This window comes from Pan paniscus, chromosome X, assembly GCF_029289425.2.
Source record: "Pan paniscus chromosome X, NHGRI_mPanPan1-v2.0_pri, whole genome shotgun sequence".
Taxonomy (NCBI): Eukaryota; Metazoa; Chordata; class Mammalia; order Primates; family Hominidae; genus Pan; species Pan paniscus.
In genome coordinates, this window is record NC_073272.2 from 133,980,446 (window position 1) to 133,996,366 (window position 15,921).

The following is a 15,921-nucleotide window of genomic DNA, read 5'->3' on the forward strand; positions in this document are numbered from 1 at the left end:
GCCGTTTGAGCCTGGAGATTGCGGGCCTGAGGGGCCCTGCGCTGGCCGGCCGGGGCGAGGCGGGAGCAGAATGGGAACTTCTAGGCCGCCGGGTCGGGCTGGTGGGCGGCGCCCCGGGAGCCTGAGGGTCCCCGCCGGCCCGGGAGGGACCCGAGCCGCCCCCGCGCACTGCCCAGGCGCAAGGGAGTCTGGGAGAGCCAGCGTCTCGGGCCGCTGAACCCGACTCCCAGCTCTAGACTTCGGAACCCCGGCCCCACCCCAAACTGGGAAACTTCTAGGGGCCCACTCCTGGCCCCGGGAAGCCCAGTTCCAGGCAGCCCATTCAGACCACAGGAGTTTGGGTGTCTTTTTTTTTTTTTTCTTTAAGGTGACAAAAAGTGTGGGAAAGATTCCACACCTCCCTCCCCACGCCCGCCAATGGTCCTTTACCTGCCCATGTTTCAGATTAAATAATTAGCTCAAGAGATTTGCACAGAAAGCGAATTAGCCCTTTTCTAGTCAGACTGTTAAGCTCTCAGGCGGGCAACTCGGAACCCCGTTTCCTCACCGAAGGCTCAGGAGGCCAGCCCAGTGAGGGATGGAGGTGGCTTTAGAGGGCGACAGTTGTGCAGCACTCATGAGCAACAGTGCCCAGGACTTTTGAAGTCACGAAGGGCTCCTGAAATCGACAGCTCAGGTCCCGCCCCTGGGGCGACAAAGGAGTCTTGGGGGCGTGCCGCCAGGGTGGAATTGTGGTAGCAGATTTTTGGGGGAGGAGGGCGCAAAGCAGCTAGAAACGCACATCCTCATTCTGGAACTATCCCAAGGCCCCCACGCTTCTCAGCAGGCCTCGGGCTCAGATTGGGCGGGTTGGAGCCTTCCACCCCACCTTGGGTTCACCCGCCCGCAAGGCCTCGCGCCTCACCCGATCCTTCTAGAGTGCTGGAGCTCCACGGAGCCTCCCTAACCCCCCAGCAGCGGGGAAGGGAGGGCGAGGGAGTGGGGAAGAGGCCCGTTATTTTGATCTTTCCTGAATTCTTAAGTCCCTTCCATACCCAGGACATGAGCGCGTTTAGCAGGAACCGCAGAGAGGTGTGAAGACTTCTTGCAGCTGCTCACCCTTCCTCTCCCCTTACTCCTTTTCCAGTCCTCCCCACCCCCCAGCATTTCGTGGGTGGGGACTGAAGATAGGTTTTCTTCGTTGTCCTGTGGGTGGTATTCTGATTGGGAAGGGATTTTTTTCAATTGTTTACATTCTACCTGAGCAGGGAAAGGGGGTGCCAAAATGAAGCATCATTCACGTCCAGTCACATATGCAGAGACGGGGCAAACGTTTGATGCAATCTTGGGTCTCGCTGCTCCCGGGGCCGACACCGCAGGCGATGGCCTAAGACTTACCTGCTGGGTAGGCCCGAACGGCAGTCCCAGACTTACCCTGGCAGCGGAAACAATACTCCAGAGCACCGATCGCTCACTGCAGAACTGTTCCCGCTGCTAGGGCACGGCTGAGCGCGGGCACCGCGTCCCTCCTCGACTCGCACCGCCTATGCGCCCCAGCCTAGCCAGGAATACTGCCCTCCCCGGACTACAGCCCTGCTGCGTGGACAAGGGCGAGGACCCGCCGGAAACAGAGACGCGAGCCCCCGCCCACCTACCTGCTCCTGAGCCGGCCTCGCGGGGAGCGGGCACCTGGTGGCAGGAACACGCGTCCGGCAGACCCCACCTTCTACCTTCCCCACGAGGGGGTATAGCAGCGCCTCACGTTTTGAACCATTTAGAACACTTCAAAACATGAATTGCTGCTGTATCCCCTCGGAGTCAATGAAGGGGGATCGATCTGGGGGTACCTGCGGGTGAATAAAGACTGGATGACTGAAGGAAGCCCCGCCCCACCCCATGGCAAGGAATAGGGCAAAACTTATGACTAGGCCACTTCACTCCAAGTTAAGGTACTTCTTATAACTTCACCATTTGATTTCCAGGAGCTGCAGGTGGAGCCGAAAGTGTGGCTCTCAATTTTTTCCCCTAAGGATGAATCCTGGAACAACGTAGTGGTGAAAAGCAGAGCGATGGGAGATACGAATTAGTGTGGAAGAGAATCTAATTACTTCTGAAGGTAGACGAATAACGTTAAGTAGAGGCAATTGGACATCTGGATCATTCTTGTCAGTTTCAAAGTCTTGGTGAAACTTCTTCCTGCTGCATATTACAAGTCTCATTCATTGTCCCCATTAAAAAAAACAAAAAACGAAACAAAAAAACAACCTTTATTGGAAATGGACTCAGATGACTGAAAGAAAATAACCAAAACCTCACCGGTAGCTTCAGCTGATTCTTACACTATCGTTGCGACATATACATCTATCTTTAAAAGCATTAGATGTCCTAACTCACTGCTAGTGTTTTTATTCTTAAACACCCCAGCTGAGTTATTTTTAAGAGCTCCAAACAATGACAGAGAACTTTCTGTAGATGAAATACCAGTTTACATATTAAACTGGTTACTCAAACTTATTTATAATTTATACCTATCAATGTCATCTATCAAAACATAAATCAAAAAGTTTAAATACTTGATGTCAAGTCGCTCCTTCCTGTTTCAAGCAGCTCCACAGAAACTTTCATGTCCTGAAATGGCCGGCACTGCGCATACTCCTTAATGATTAACTCATTAGATACCACTTTTTCCTTTTTAAAATGGACACATATTAGCAACAAGTCACATGCATGCCCTCTTTTTGTTTGAATACAATATTCAATTAAGCATTAAAAAAAAACCCACTCTGAAATCCTCAATCACAAACCTAAAAGTTAAAACAACAAAATCAGCACTAACTGTAATGGTTTTGAAAGTTAAATACATTTCAGCACAAGTAATAGACATTTAAATTATCCAACTGTAAGTATCTTGTTACACTTACAAATTAAGTCGGTTTTTCAAAACCAGTACAATGAATGTTAAGTGTCCTATTTATTAGTTAATAAAATGTGCAGAGTGTTTAATAAGATTAAGTATCGAATTTATAACATCCAGACTGAGATCCAGTGGTAACAAATACACTATGTCATGGTAAAAAAAAAAAAGTCATTAGTAACAATAACCCCATTCCCTAAATTGCGACAATCAAGTATCTCTACATTCCATCTTGTTTTGGCAATGATATTTACAAACAACTTTTACACTGACTTTGGGATTAATGGAGAAAAATGTCGTTGACTGCCCTTAAAAAGAAAAAAAAAACATGTTTAGCAAATGTACAATTATCATGTAAAACTCCACAACTTTCTCCCAACATTTTGTTCCACGCAAATATACGAGCCATCATGTCAGAAGTTAAAGTCATGCCTAATTTAACATTTCCTTAGTTGACTACTTAGAAAAACAAAAGTTCATTCGAAACAGCATCGGTGTCAAAGGCGAAGGTCCCTTCCAGATTGCTCTTGGAATCAAATTCATTTATACCTTTCACCCTAACCCCTTTCATCTCTCCCAGTGATAGTACAACGAGTTACACCCCTAAAAAGCCACCTCGATCCCCTAGTTTACATATTTCCCCTTAGACTGAAATTTACTTACGAAAAGAGATTACAAAGGGGCGTCTTGTCACTTCAGGAGAGGGTCATTCACTGATACAATAGACAAAGAATCGATACTTTCGAGTTGCCATAGCCCCACCCCCTTCTGAACTGCAATGTGTTTGGCTAAATGATTTAAGAGCCAAAGAATACGCCTCTTCCTCTGTTCATACTCTACAACGTTTTGTCTTTTAATTTTGCATATGCCTTCGTCCCCCACACCCCAAACACACGATGTACCTTCTCTCGGCGCATTCTAGCCAAACTTTCACAATGTCAAATCCCTACGGGGAAAACTAAACAACCTTTAAAGTTTTAATTCGGGAGAGACAATGTGAAATTAATCACACATTTCTTTCCAAGACATAACTAACTTCTTGCAAATAAGAGGAAAAGTTCATTTACATTCTGTCAAAACCAGTCGCTCCCGACCCTAGCGAGGCTGACAGTCGGTCACTGCCCCTTACTCAGTTTTCTCTCCCCGCCCCTCCATGTTAGTTGTTGTTTTTTTTTTCCCAGTCCGTTTCCTGAGAATTTCCCGGCCGCACTCATTTGTTAAACACTTTAAATGTCAGATTTGCCCCCATCCCGCCCGCAAAACGTGCTTTACAACCCCCAAACGCCACAGCACTTTTTTCAGAATTATCACCAGATGTTTTTCTGCCTGCCGTAACCCACGTTACAGTCGGGAAAGACGCCAGCCACCAAGTCCCTTTTTAAAAAATCGCATGTCACCTCTGGCTCCACTCGAAAATGGCGCCGAAATCGAAGAACTTCTTAAATTTCATTGCAAGCTTTTTGCAAAGGTTTCTGGGATTTGCCTGCGAAGCTGTTTCGCCGCGTCCGAGAGCGAGCGAACGTGCAAGCCAGCGAGGGAGACAGGGAGGAAGGAAGGGCTGGGGAGGCGGAGAGACAGACCGAGCGAGCGACACACGGACAGCGACGGACAGCGACAGAAGCGGGGCCCGGGACTTGGGAGACGGCGAGGTTGCGGGGCGCGAGGTGCTGGGCACGGAGCTACAGGGACGGAGAGCCGAGAGCCGGGGTCGTAGCGCGGAGGGGGCGCTGGCTGCTGCCGAAGCTCGGAGAGCGGCGTGGCGGAGGCGGAGCGGAGCCGAGCGAGGGGCCAGAACGGAACGCTCCCTTGGAGGCGAGCGGCGCAGCCGGCGGACAGGCTCCCGGAGCCGCCCTAGAAAAAGCCGGCTCGGGGGGCGTGGCCACGCGCTGTGGCGCTCCCCGCCCCTCGGTGGCCCCGCTCGGCTCCGGGGCCCGGGGGCGGAAGGGGGGAGGGGAGGAGAGGAGCTGTAGGGAAGGGGGTTGTGCAGGCGCTCGACGCCGCAGCCTTGGCCCGCTGCGGGGGAGGGCCGAGAAGGGCACTGGGCGCCCAGAGTAACCAACACCGAGACGAATAGCGAGGGCTCGGGGAGAAAAAACGGAGGATGGCAAACGGCAAAGCCAAGGGCACGAGGTAGCGCAGCGCGCACCCAGAGGCTCCTGGGACGGACACCACCCCACGCTCACGGGTCCTCTGGCGGTGTCCTTTGAGCTGCCGGGACGGCGCAAGGTGGCTGAGCGAGGCTTTTTGCTCGGTGCTTACAGGGAGTACCTGAGATGGTTTGGGAAAGGAAACAGGGGGTCTCAGACCGCTTGGGTGCAGCGCTCTCCCCATGCGTTTGAGTGCAGATCTGTCGAGACGCCCCAGCCTTCGCCACCCCACCAAGCTCTCAGGTAGAGAGGCCCCGGGACAGGGTGAGCCCCATAGTCCTTTGGTGGGCATAACACAGAGGGAGGAGCAATTGTTTACACATGTGCCCAGTACAAGAAGGGAAACTGATATTTAAGACTGAAGTGGGGAAACGGGAGGGAAAGGAGCCCTTATCCTGGATGTTAGACGCTATTAAGGACCATGCTATTTTGTATTTGTGAGAATGATATTGAAGGTAAGGAGGTCCTTATCCTTGAAGATGCATGCTGAAGTGTACAGAAGTGAAATGTCACGATGTCTGCAGTTTTCAAATGATGCAGCTAACATACGCACACATTATGAGAGAGAGAACAGAAAGGAAGCAAGTATTGCAATATGTTAACAGTTGTTGCATCCTGTTGGGGGTGGGGGGTAAACAGACGTTCGTTGTACCGTTCTTTCAACTTGCCTAAATATTTGCAAAATGCCATAATGAAAATTTTGGAAGAGTTCCCTTATAAAATAGTGCCTGAATGCTAAGAAAATGAACGCGGCTTCTTTTCCTTTCCCTGTCCCGGGTGGGACAAATCTGCGAGCAAGCAGGGCTCAAGGCCAGCGGGGTCTGGACGGGAAGAGCAATGGGTAGAGCCGGCCTGCAGCTGCCATGGCCCTGGGCAGGCCAGGAGGGGCCATCGGAGCCTCGGGGCAGATAGGCTGCCGGGCGCAAAACTATGCGGAGGAGCAGCCGAGCGCGTTGGCCCCGGGGGCGGTGCGGGGTGGGGACTTCCTGGCGGCTCTCCGCAACCCCTGGTCCGACCAGACTTGGTGGGCTCGGCTGCACCACGGATGAGCAAAGAAACCGGCGGGCCGCGGGAACTGAGCCGCGCGCCTGCAGCCGTCGCCACGGCGGCCCGCGGCCTTCCCCCGCATTCCCCGAGGGAGGCCGTAGTTGTCGCGGCCTGCAGACAGCGCGCGGGGTAGCCCAGAACCGCGTGCGGGCGCTGGGGGAAAAAAATTAGGTGCCGAAAGAAAGCAGCAACACACGCGCGCGCGCACACACACGAAATCAGTTTACAAAAATAAAACCGCGGAATCTGCCGTGCTCGGCGCCCGAGTTTGAGCTACTTAACTCTCGCATGCATTTTACTGTGATATTTCTGTAGAGCTGATGGAAAAGAAATGTTTTTGCAAGGGCGATCTCGCAGACCCAAGGCGTTGCAAGCGTTGCGCAGCCTTTCGCTGGCGTCTGCGGCTCTTTTCCGGGGCGCGAGGAGGGAAAAGAGTAGTGTCTTTCAGGGTCTGCAAAGCTGTTTTGAAAAGTTAACCAAAAAGGTTTTAAAGAGCAAGATTTTCTTTTCAGGAAAGGTTTTTAAAACGGCTGATACTCGTCCAGTTTTGGTGGGCGCTAAAAAGTCTTATTACTAAGCTACAAGTTTCCCTGTTAAGATTTTCAAAACCCCTCGTGGACAGGGCTGAAAGTTTGCCGGGCTGTGAGACGTGACTGAACACGCTTCTAAATCCTCAGATAGATCATTTATAAAGCTCTGGTGCCCTTGGGATGAAAGGCTTCGCTGGGTTTTTAAGACTTGCCTTCGTGGGTAAATTTGCTTGGGTTGCTACACGTAAGCATTCATTTCCCCACCTAAATTAGTAAAAGGGCAGAAGATTCCAACGACGTAAGATAAAAGTTGAGTTTATGGCATGTTCTCTAAAGACAAATTGCAACAGCTTTCTTTATTAAACTCCTTTTGCTACCTCAGCAAATTGGAGAGCCAGTTGAATATTGATGAATTCTTTGAGGGTGAGTAATATTGCTACAGGCCGGAGAAAGTAAGGGAGGACAAGCTTAAGCATTTACTCAAGTGAACAACCTTCAAATGTTTTTCAACTATGATGTCTCAAGGATTTTCTTAGGACCTTTGAAGCAAACCCTGATTGTGCAAATGGCTTCTTATTTGGTAGGCCCTTCCCAACCTGACAAAACTCACAGGATATAAATTGCCCTAAGAAGTGGTGAGAAACTTACCCTAGCATTGGAAACAGGCACAGCCCACCACCTGGGGTGTTAGGGGGGCCTCCAACTGGTAGTCAGGCAACTTCTCACGGGGCAACTAGGAACCTGAAATGAAAATTGCACACCATCTATTGTTTTTTTTGGTCCCTTCTGAAATATTGTTTCAAGGCAGCTGTTTTCAGGAAAATAGCACATATTTTCCTTTCTCTTTTTGTTCCGTGAAACGTTCGGAAATTATATTGATAAGGAATAACCATAGTCCGCTGAGGGAGCAATAGCTTTGAAGGCTCTGAAGGCACAGCTGAGAAAAATAAATTAGCTCTAGACTAGAGATATTCAGCAAGGAAGTTATGCATAACATGGTATTTGGCATAAATTTTGGAAAATGTTTTCTGGAAAGCAACTGTGAATGAATCTTGGGAAATAGATACTGGAGAATCAAGTTGCATTAAAACTTATTTTTTTGTAAATTACAAAGAAGATTTCTAGAACTTTCCATTTTTATTTTAACTACAAATGCTGTTTAAGATTGTGTTTTTAATGAAGGCCTTGAGTTAGGGAAACAAGATTTTCCTTATGTTGTAAATATCCAGAAGTCTTTAGAGAGATAAAATCAGGATAGAGTTACAAATTTAACAGAAAGAAAACAACTGGAATTGTGTTATGAAGCTTCTATTGTGTTTTTTTGTAAAGGCTTTTTTTCATGGTTCAAGCAGTGGCTAGCAGTGAGTAGTAACTGTATACTATAATATATAATGTAAGAATGCTTGTCCTACTCTCAGATTAAACAAAAAAGACAGTGTCCTTTGGTAATTTTTATTTTATTTTATGAAATTAGTTATAAAAATAGTTATTTGCAAAACTCAGAACTTTGGGAGAAAAACTCTAATCTTAACTTCTCCTACCCCCGTGATCCCATCAGGAAAAAGTAGAATGAATTAGTAAATTTTTCCTTTCTGCCAAAGAGAAGCTTAGTAAGTCATTAGTAGCTGTTGCTTTTGATTTCTAGATCTCTTTTCCCTCCTCAAAGACGCAGAATCACTGCCTTCAGTGCTGCCTGGATTTCTTCTTTAAACCAGGCTTTTTTTTTTTTTCTGGGTGTGTACTATTATTGTCTTAATTATTCCTGGATTTTTGCCCATTAAATCAAAGATTGTCTCAGATGATGGCAATGATTGGAACTTTTTGCTAAGGAGGGCGAGAATGAAGGGGTGTAGGACAGTCTCAGCGTCTCTTTACACCGTGCTGGCCCTATAGTGCAACCTGTAAGTGGGCAGGACTTGCTGTCCTTTGCACAGAGCGTGAACTGACAGAGCAAAATGTAATGACAGGAGCATGGAGACCAAAAACCCATCTCTTGTAGGTGTGGTGGCCATAATGGCGGTTCAAGTATAGTACTAGGCTAGATTTAGTCACTTGCTTTCACCATAAAATTATGGTAATCAGTTTCACCTCACACTTCTAGCACTTTCCTCGAACTTCAGCTAATTACGAAAAGAGAAAAGAAAAACCCCAATATATCAGTGTCAACCTGTCAAATGCAATCTTGTTGAGGGAAACTGAAGTGCCTTTGGAAGGCACTTCATTGATATCAAAAAAATTGAAACAAACAAACAAAAACACCAACCAAAAGTGATCAGCACCAAGGATATCCTGTAAAAAGCACAGAGCTCTGCTTTGTGATGTCTGAATGACATCGCTTTTGGGATCTTGTTATGTGAAAAGAAAACACTCCTCGGGTCAAATAATATCTTGCTGGGTAGAAAGAATAGGAGGGAACAACAAATTGAAGAGTGCTAAGGGATGCTATCCTTGTTCAAAACCAAGATGCAGCTGGAGTGTTTTCCAAAGCATGAAATACATTGTTGAAATAGCAGAGAGAAAGTGAATGTGCATATCTGAATGTTCACATGAGAGATGGTAACACGGCATCATCCAGAACTGAACTCACTCGTGGTTGCCATTCTTTCCCCTGAAGCTCCGTTTGCATTTTTAAAAATAAAACTTAAGAGATAGAGTGTCAATTCGCCGGGCATGGTGGTGGATGCCTGTAATCCCAGCTACTCGGGAGGCTGAGGCAGGAGAATCGCTTGAACCCGGGAGGTGGAGGTTGTAGTGAACCGAGATCGCACCACTGCACTCCAGCTTGGATACGACTCTGTCAAACAAACAAACAAACAAACAAAAAAACAGCGATAGAGTGTCTAGGACTGATGGATAATGTCATTTCTTTTGCTTCCTGTTTCTTAAAATTATTCTTGGGCTTACGATCGGGTGGGATTTTGCAGTTCATGACCAGAGTAAGTCCCAGCCCTCCGTGTAGAAGAGGAAGTAGAAATCCAGATCCTGTTTTTAATTTTAGCATTTCTCCTAAACCCAGGGCTTGACAGCTTCTTTAGTCCAGAGTCCCCAGGAATGCCTACGCCATAGGCAGGGAAGAGTGAAAATGAGAGTAGGGTGGAGAGCAAGGGCCAGGGCAGAAGACAGAAAGAAAGAAGATGAAAGAAGAGAGAGAAAAAAAAAAAACAAGTCCTTCTCCTCTGTCCCTACTATCTGTCCTCAAGTTCAGAGTCTCCACTTGCCACCATGATGTCATCAAGGTGACCTTCTCAGGCCCCCCACTGATCTCTCAGTTGAGTTCTGCTCCTCTCCCAGTGGTCCACGGAGTTCTGCTGGGAAAACACAATTCTGGTCATATTAATCCTTGGCACAAAAGGCAGATGACTAAAAAGCTTAACTCCTTAATGTGGCATTCAGGGCATTCTACAATCTGGCTCCAATCTGCGCTTCTGCTTGCATCTCCTACCCTCCAGCCACACCTTCTTCATGTGTTTATGCTGGATACCCCTGTTCCTCCCATTTCCGCATCCTTCTTAGGCCCAGCTCAAATGCCACCTCTTCCTTGAAGCCTTCTCAGATGGCCTCAGAGTTGGAGTTAACTGCCTCTGTCCTGTCCTGTCACGGCACTTTAATTAACTTAGTTGTTCTGAAATTCTCTTCCTAGCAGACAGTAAGCTCCTAGAGGGTAGGGACATGTCTGTCTATAGGTATCTTCTCAGTGCTTTGCACAATAATTTGCATCCGTTGATGTCCAATACATATTTGTTTTTTTGTTTTGTTTTGTTTTTTTGTTTGTTTTTTGAGATAGAATCTCACTCTGTCGCCCAGCCTGGAGTACAGTGGTGCCATCTCGGCTCACTACAAACTCCGCCTCCCAGGTTCAAGCAATTATCATGCCTCCCAAATAGCTGTGATTACAGGCACACACCACCACGCTCGGCTAATTTTTGTATTTTTAGTAGAAACGGGGTTTCACCATGTTGACCAGGCTGGTCTCAAACTCCTGACCTCAAGTGATTCGCCTGCCTTGGCCTCCCAAAGTGCTGGAATTACAGGCATGAGCCACTGTGCCCAGCCAAGTTAGAAAGAAATCCAATACATATTTGTTAAGTGAACGTATACCTGAGAAGGGAAAAAAGGAACCGGAAGAAGTGAGAACAAGGTGCTGTGCTGGTGGTAAAGATGATGGCTAACATCCTCAAGAGTTGGCTTAGGCACCATTTGGTGTTGTTGGTGCTGACCAAGGGTTGTTGAGCTCATATCTAACATGTTGGCTTCACAAACATCCATCTGGGACTGACACTTGGAACACATCCTCTGGAATAATATAGAATTAATTTGCTTTTAAATTAGCTGCTCAGTACTATAAACTCTCTCCTGAAAATCTATCACCATCATTTTATACTTTTAAGCTTCAAGCTGATCCTTGAAGGGAAGGTGGAATTTGGATGGAATGGGCAAAACAGCATTTTCAGAGGCCAGGAGGCAGAGAAGAACTGAAAGGAGATGGACCTAGTTGGACAGAGCCTTTCTACTGGGGAATTAGAGACTGGGCTGGACAAGTAGGGTGATGTCAGATTATTGGGGGGTGGGGAGGCAGGCGCGGTGGCTCACGCCTGTAATCCCAGCACTTTGGGGGGCCGAGACGGGTGGATTGCTTGAGGCCAAGAGTTCAAGACCAGCCTGGCCAACATGGTGAAAACCCATCTCTACTAAAAAATACAAAAACTAGCCAGGCATGGTGGCGTGTGCCTGTAATCCCAGCTACTCGGGAGGCTGAGGCAGAATGGAGAGTAGCTTAAACCCAGGGGGCAGAGGTTGCAGTGAGTGGAGATCGTGCCACTGCACTCCAGCCTGGGTGACTGAGACTCTGTCTCAAAAAAAAAAAAAAAAAAAAAAAAGAGGCTGGGCATGGTGGCTCACGCCTGTAATCCCAGCACTTTGGGAGGCCAAGGCAGGTGGATCACGAGGTCAGGAGTTCAAGACCATCCTGACCAAGATGATGAAACCCCGTCTGTACTAAAAATACAAAAATTAGCCGAGTATGGTGGCAGGCGCCTGTAATCCCAGCTACTCAGGAGGCTGAGACAGGAGAACTGTTTGAACCCGGGCAGCAGAGGTTGCAGTGAGCCGAGATTGCATCACTGTGCTCTAGCCTGGGCAACAGACTGAGACTCTGTCTCAAAAAAAAAACAAAAAACATTATGGGGGGTCTGGAAGTAGGCAGAGGAGTTGTGACTTTAGTTGCAGGATGGTATAGAGCCTTTTTTTTTTTTTTTTTTTGGTGTGATGCTTTTAAAGGGGCAGGGGCGTGATGTAATGAAAGCCGTGTTTTTTAACAGATTCACCTGGCTTATATGGTATAACCCTATGAACTACAAACTATGGTAAACCTAGGACTATTTGAATAATTAGAATATCCCATTCTCCATGCCACACTGGACTGAACTTTCTTATTTGAGAAGATAAAGAGTGGAAAAATACTATTTATCATATACCTATTATGTATCAGGAGATGTACTGGATTCTTCCCCCACCCCAGGTATTCCCTCCCTCTCTCCCCCTTCCCTCCCTCCCTCTCTCACACACCTGCACTTGCACACACCAGAAATCCCAACTAGGACTTGATTTTAATTGACCTTTAAAGTAATCAATTTTTTGTTAAATTACTCATACAAAGCATGCTATGAAATACCAGTAAATATCGGGTTAAAAATTAACTGAAAGACAGAAACTTACTATTGTGTGCTGATTTGATGGAACAGAGGAGTGAAAATATAGTACGCACCTTCTGGATTGAGACTGTGGTTTTCGTTTTTGTTTTTGTTTTTTGGTAGTGGCAGAGCTTCAAACTGGAGAATGTTCTTTTTCATGCGCAGTTTTTAAAAATTGTCATTAAATATTTTCACAAAGTTAAAACAACATTGAAAGTAACTTGGGCAACTTAGATATTCCCTGTACTTGCTGTAACTCAAATACCAAAACATATTTAGAGTTTAGGTGCATCTATCATTCAAGGCATGTGATTTCTTTACCTGGGTGAAGCGAAAGAAAGTTAAATCGATGAAATATGAAATGAAAATGAGAATCAATTTGTAGAATGAACCATAAAAGAACGAGATTTTTGAAGAGATTATTTTATTTTGATTGCAGACTGTAAATTATCACAGGGAGTTGCTGTAGGAATGACATTGAGGCTTACTTTTGGGTCAATTTGTTCCTGTCCTGACCCACCCTTGGCAGTGGAGACAGCTAGAATTTCTCTAACTCCATAGAAACCAGTCTCACTGTTGCTTTAGGACTTGATTCTCTCCCTACACTGGGCTTCCTTTAGTGCTTTGTTATGTAAATACAGCTTCAAAAATAGAATAAATATTCTGTAGGCATTACTTGGAAAATGAGCTTTTATTTTAAAGATGTGTGCTTATTTAAGCTGCAGACAGAGCTTTAAAGAGCTCTTGATAGAAAGAAATATATTTGGCGAAGAGTCAAAAATTTTAAAGTAACTTTAAAAGGTGAATAATTTACATTCATATAGTGTTTACATAATAGGGTGTGTATGACAAAGCCAAAACAACATTGAAAATAACCTGAGCAATTTAAATATTCTTCCTAGTAACTGTAAAATAAAAGTGCCTTCGAATGGTACATTCGCTGGCAGGAAATTTTTTTCATGTTCCCAGGTGGCAAGGATTCTTTCATGTTCCCTTATATTTGAAAACTGGTATTAGCATTTACTTCTCGGACTCAGACCAATTCCCCCTTACCTGTCGGAGAACATCTAGCAATAAATGCTGACAAAGCTACATAGCAAAGGGCAAACCTGTCACTTCCCTTTCAGAAACCTGTTTATGCACCCTGCTGCAATCCCACCACCTGCCCAGGCCAAGTGAGCCCCTCTCCGCTACTGGTGTTTCATAATGCTGGGAGCTACTTTGATTTCATGCATTGCCCTTCAGGTAAGCCACAGGAACCTCACCACTGGCCATGCCAGATGGTTGTGAATTGGATAAGAACAAAGAAAAATGGAAGTAGCAAGTGGTGGGGAGTTTAGTGTACTATATGACTTACTCATATGCAAGTCAATAAGCAAAGTCCCCTGCCTCTTGTCGTTGGATGCTGGATAATAATAAATATAAATATACATAATATATATGCATACATATATACATGCGTGCACACACACACAGACACACATTACCTGGATCCCCCACCTCCTCACCCCACTTTGAAAAACTTTAGAGTATCGTTGGCCTGATCAGAATTACATTACCTTAGAGGATTGTTGAAAGATTTCATATTACTGCTAATGTGGGGAACATAATTAGAACCAACGTTAGCGCCTCTACTCAGTATCATCATTGCTATTATTTTATTTACATCTTATGCTTTTTTCCTTTGGCTTTAACTGTCTTCATCAATCTCCTGTTATAAAAATAAATAAAAGCTTCCTATGGAATTATTTTCACCAGTCAAGTCCTGTAACTTGTTTTCCTTGAAGAGGGAAAATATAACTGATGGACACAAGGAAACAGCAGTGGCATAGCATGTCCTTTTCCACCCAGTCTGTGTTTTGACATCAGTTGTATTTACACACATAAACTGAAGAACGTTGCATTTGTGGAGTTTGCCAGTGTGGTAAGATAGAAGGGGTGGTAGGCAGCCTCTACGCTGGTCCCCACTGATCCCTGCCTCCTGGTGTTCCCACTGTTCTGTAATCCCTCCTAGTACGTGCGCTGGACCTAGAGACTCTTCTAACAAGTAGAATATGGCAGAAGCCATGGGATGTCACTTCTGTGGCTTCTAACTTGGGCCTTTTGTCATCCCCTTCCCCTTCTCTCTATCAGCTGCCATGTTATGAGGACACTTGGAGAAAGCTACAGGAGAGGAACTGAGGTCTCCTGCCATCAGCCACTTGAGTGAGCATGGGAGTGGATTCTCCAAACTCCAGTTAAGACTTGAGATGTCCACAGTGGCAGCCACTAGCTTGACTGCAACTTACGAGAGACACTGAGCCAGAGGCACTCAGCTAAGTCATACACAGTTTCCTGACCCGTAAAACCTGTGACACAATGAAGGTTTGTTGTTTTGGGGGTAATCCGTTATTCAGCAATAGATAACGAATACAGAAGGCTTGTAATTGTATAACCAACGTGAGTTTATAAGCGGATATCTGACCTCATTTGTTTTCTCCTGAAAAAGTTATAGAAAAATCACAAGACTGCAAGTCACTCTCTCTCTTTCTTTTGTGGGGAATAAACAAGTATAATTACAATTTCTAAACCTATTGTTTTATTCTCAAATATAATTACAATTTAAACAGGATATTGTAGAGCTCCATCATAGGGATTAACACTAATTAGAATTAAAGAACGTTTTTGTGAAAGTCAGCTTTTTTTTTTTAAATAAACACTCGTCCCTTGATAATGTATTTCTTTTTCATAAAATTAAAAAAAAATTGTGGGTTGTAGTAGGTGTATATATTTATGTGGTACATGAGATGTTTTGATACAGGCATGACGTGTAATAATCACATCATGGAAGATGGCGTGTCCATCCCCTCAAGCATTTATCCTTTGTGTTACAAACAATCCAGTTACACTCTTTTTGTTATTTAAAAATGTACAATTAAATTATTATTGGCTATAGTCACCCTGTTGTGCTATCAAATATTAGGTCTTATTCATTCATTTAACTATTTTTTTGTACCTATTTATCATCCCCATCCCCGGTTCCCTCCCACCACCCACCCCACTACCCTTCCCGGCCTCTGGTAACCATCCTTCTACTCTCTAGCTCCATGAGCTCAATTGTTTTGATTTTTAGCTCCCACAAATAAATGAGAACATGTAATGTTTGCCTTTCTGTGCCTGACTTATTTCACTTAACATAATGACCTCTAGTTCCCTCTATGTTGTTGCAAATGACAGGATCTGATAATGTATTTCTTATAAACGTGTGTATGTGTGTGTGTGTGCTTAATTTAATGCTTGACTAAGCCTTCGTTACTGGTGAAGGAGGGACGGGTGTCTTTCTGTGCATCTCCAAAGTGGGCTATAGGTTCAAAGTAGTGAGAAAAGACTTTTTGCCCTTAACATTTACATATACTTTACACAGTTTTCTAAAAAACCTGGTTGGCTACTTTCAGGCTACAAGAATAAAAATTTAAACGTTACTTTGAGTTTCCTTTTATGGGTCAAAAATCTCGCTATGGCCCTAAGTTTTAAATATTTGACAAGCAATTATCATAACAAACGGTTTCAGACATTTTTGGCTTTCCCAGAGATTGAAAGGTGAAAATGTTCATTTCTTTTGTTCGCAATGAAGC

At 45.3% G+C, this 15,921-nt stretch overlaps 1 protein-coding gene and 1 non-coding gene across 4 annotated transcripts; one reads left to right on the plus strand and one right to left on the minus strand.

The window, feature by feature from the left end:
- The first annotated feature begins 1,635 nt into the window (after positions 1-1,635).
- On the plus strand, positions 1,636-15,450 carry LOC134729824 (uncharacterized). 3 transcript variants are annotated; one of them, XR_010111298.1, is made up of 3 exons: positions 1,636-5,023; positions 13,435-13,552; positions 14,441-15,450. XR_010111298.1 is itself a non-coding variant. In XM_063601911.1 (3 exons), the coding sequence occupies exons 1-3, from the start codon at positions 4,309-4,311 to the stop codon at positions 14,452-14,454; spliced, it is 381 nt and encodes a 126-aa protein (XP_063457981.1). In that variant the 5' UTR covers positions 1,636-4,308; the 3' UTR covers positions 14,455-15,450. The 3 variants fall into 3 exon arrangements, 1 of the variants encoding a protein (XP_063457981.1); XM_063601911.1 differs by having other exon boundaries at positions 1,636-4,557; XR_010111299.1 differs by having other exon boundaries at positions 4,837-5,283.
- MIR424 (microRNA mir-424) lies at positions 1,727-1,784 on the minus strand. Its single transcript, NR_163096.1, has one exon. It is a non-coding gene; the product is annotated as a microRNA mir-424 (primary transcript).
- Positions 15,451-15,921: the final 471 nt, after the last annotated feature.

Coding starts and splice junctions, on each gene's coding strand:
- LOC134729824 (XM_063601911.1), top strand. CDS start 4,309: ATGGCGCCGAAATCGAAGAACTTCTTAAATTTCATTGCAAGCTTTTTG. Junction 4,558..13,434: donor GCGAGGTTGCGGGGCGCGAG/GTGCTGGGCACG, acceptor CTTCCCTTTCAG/AAACCTGTTTATGCACCCTG.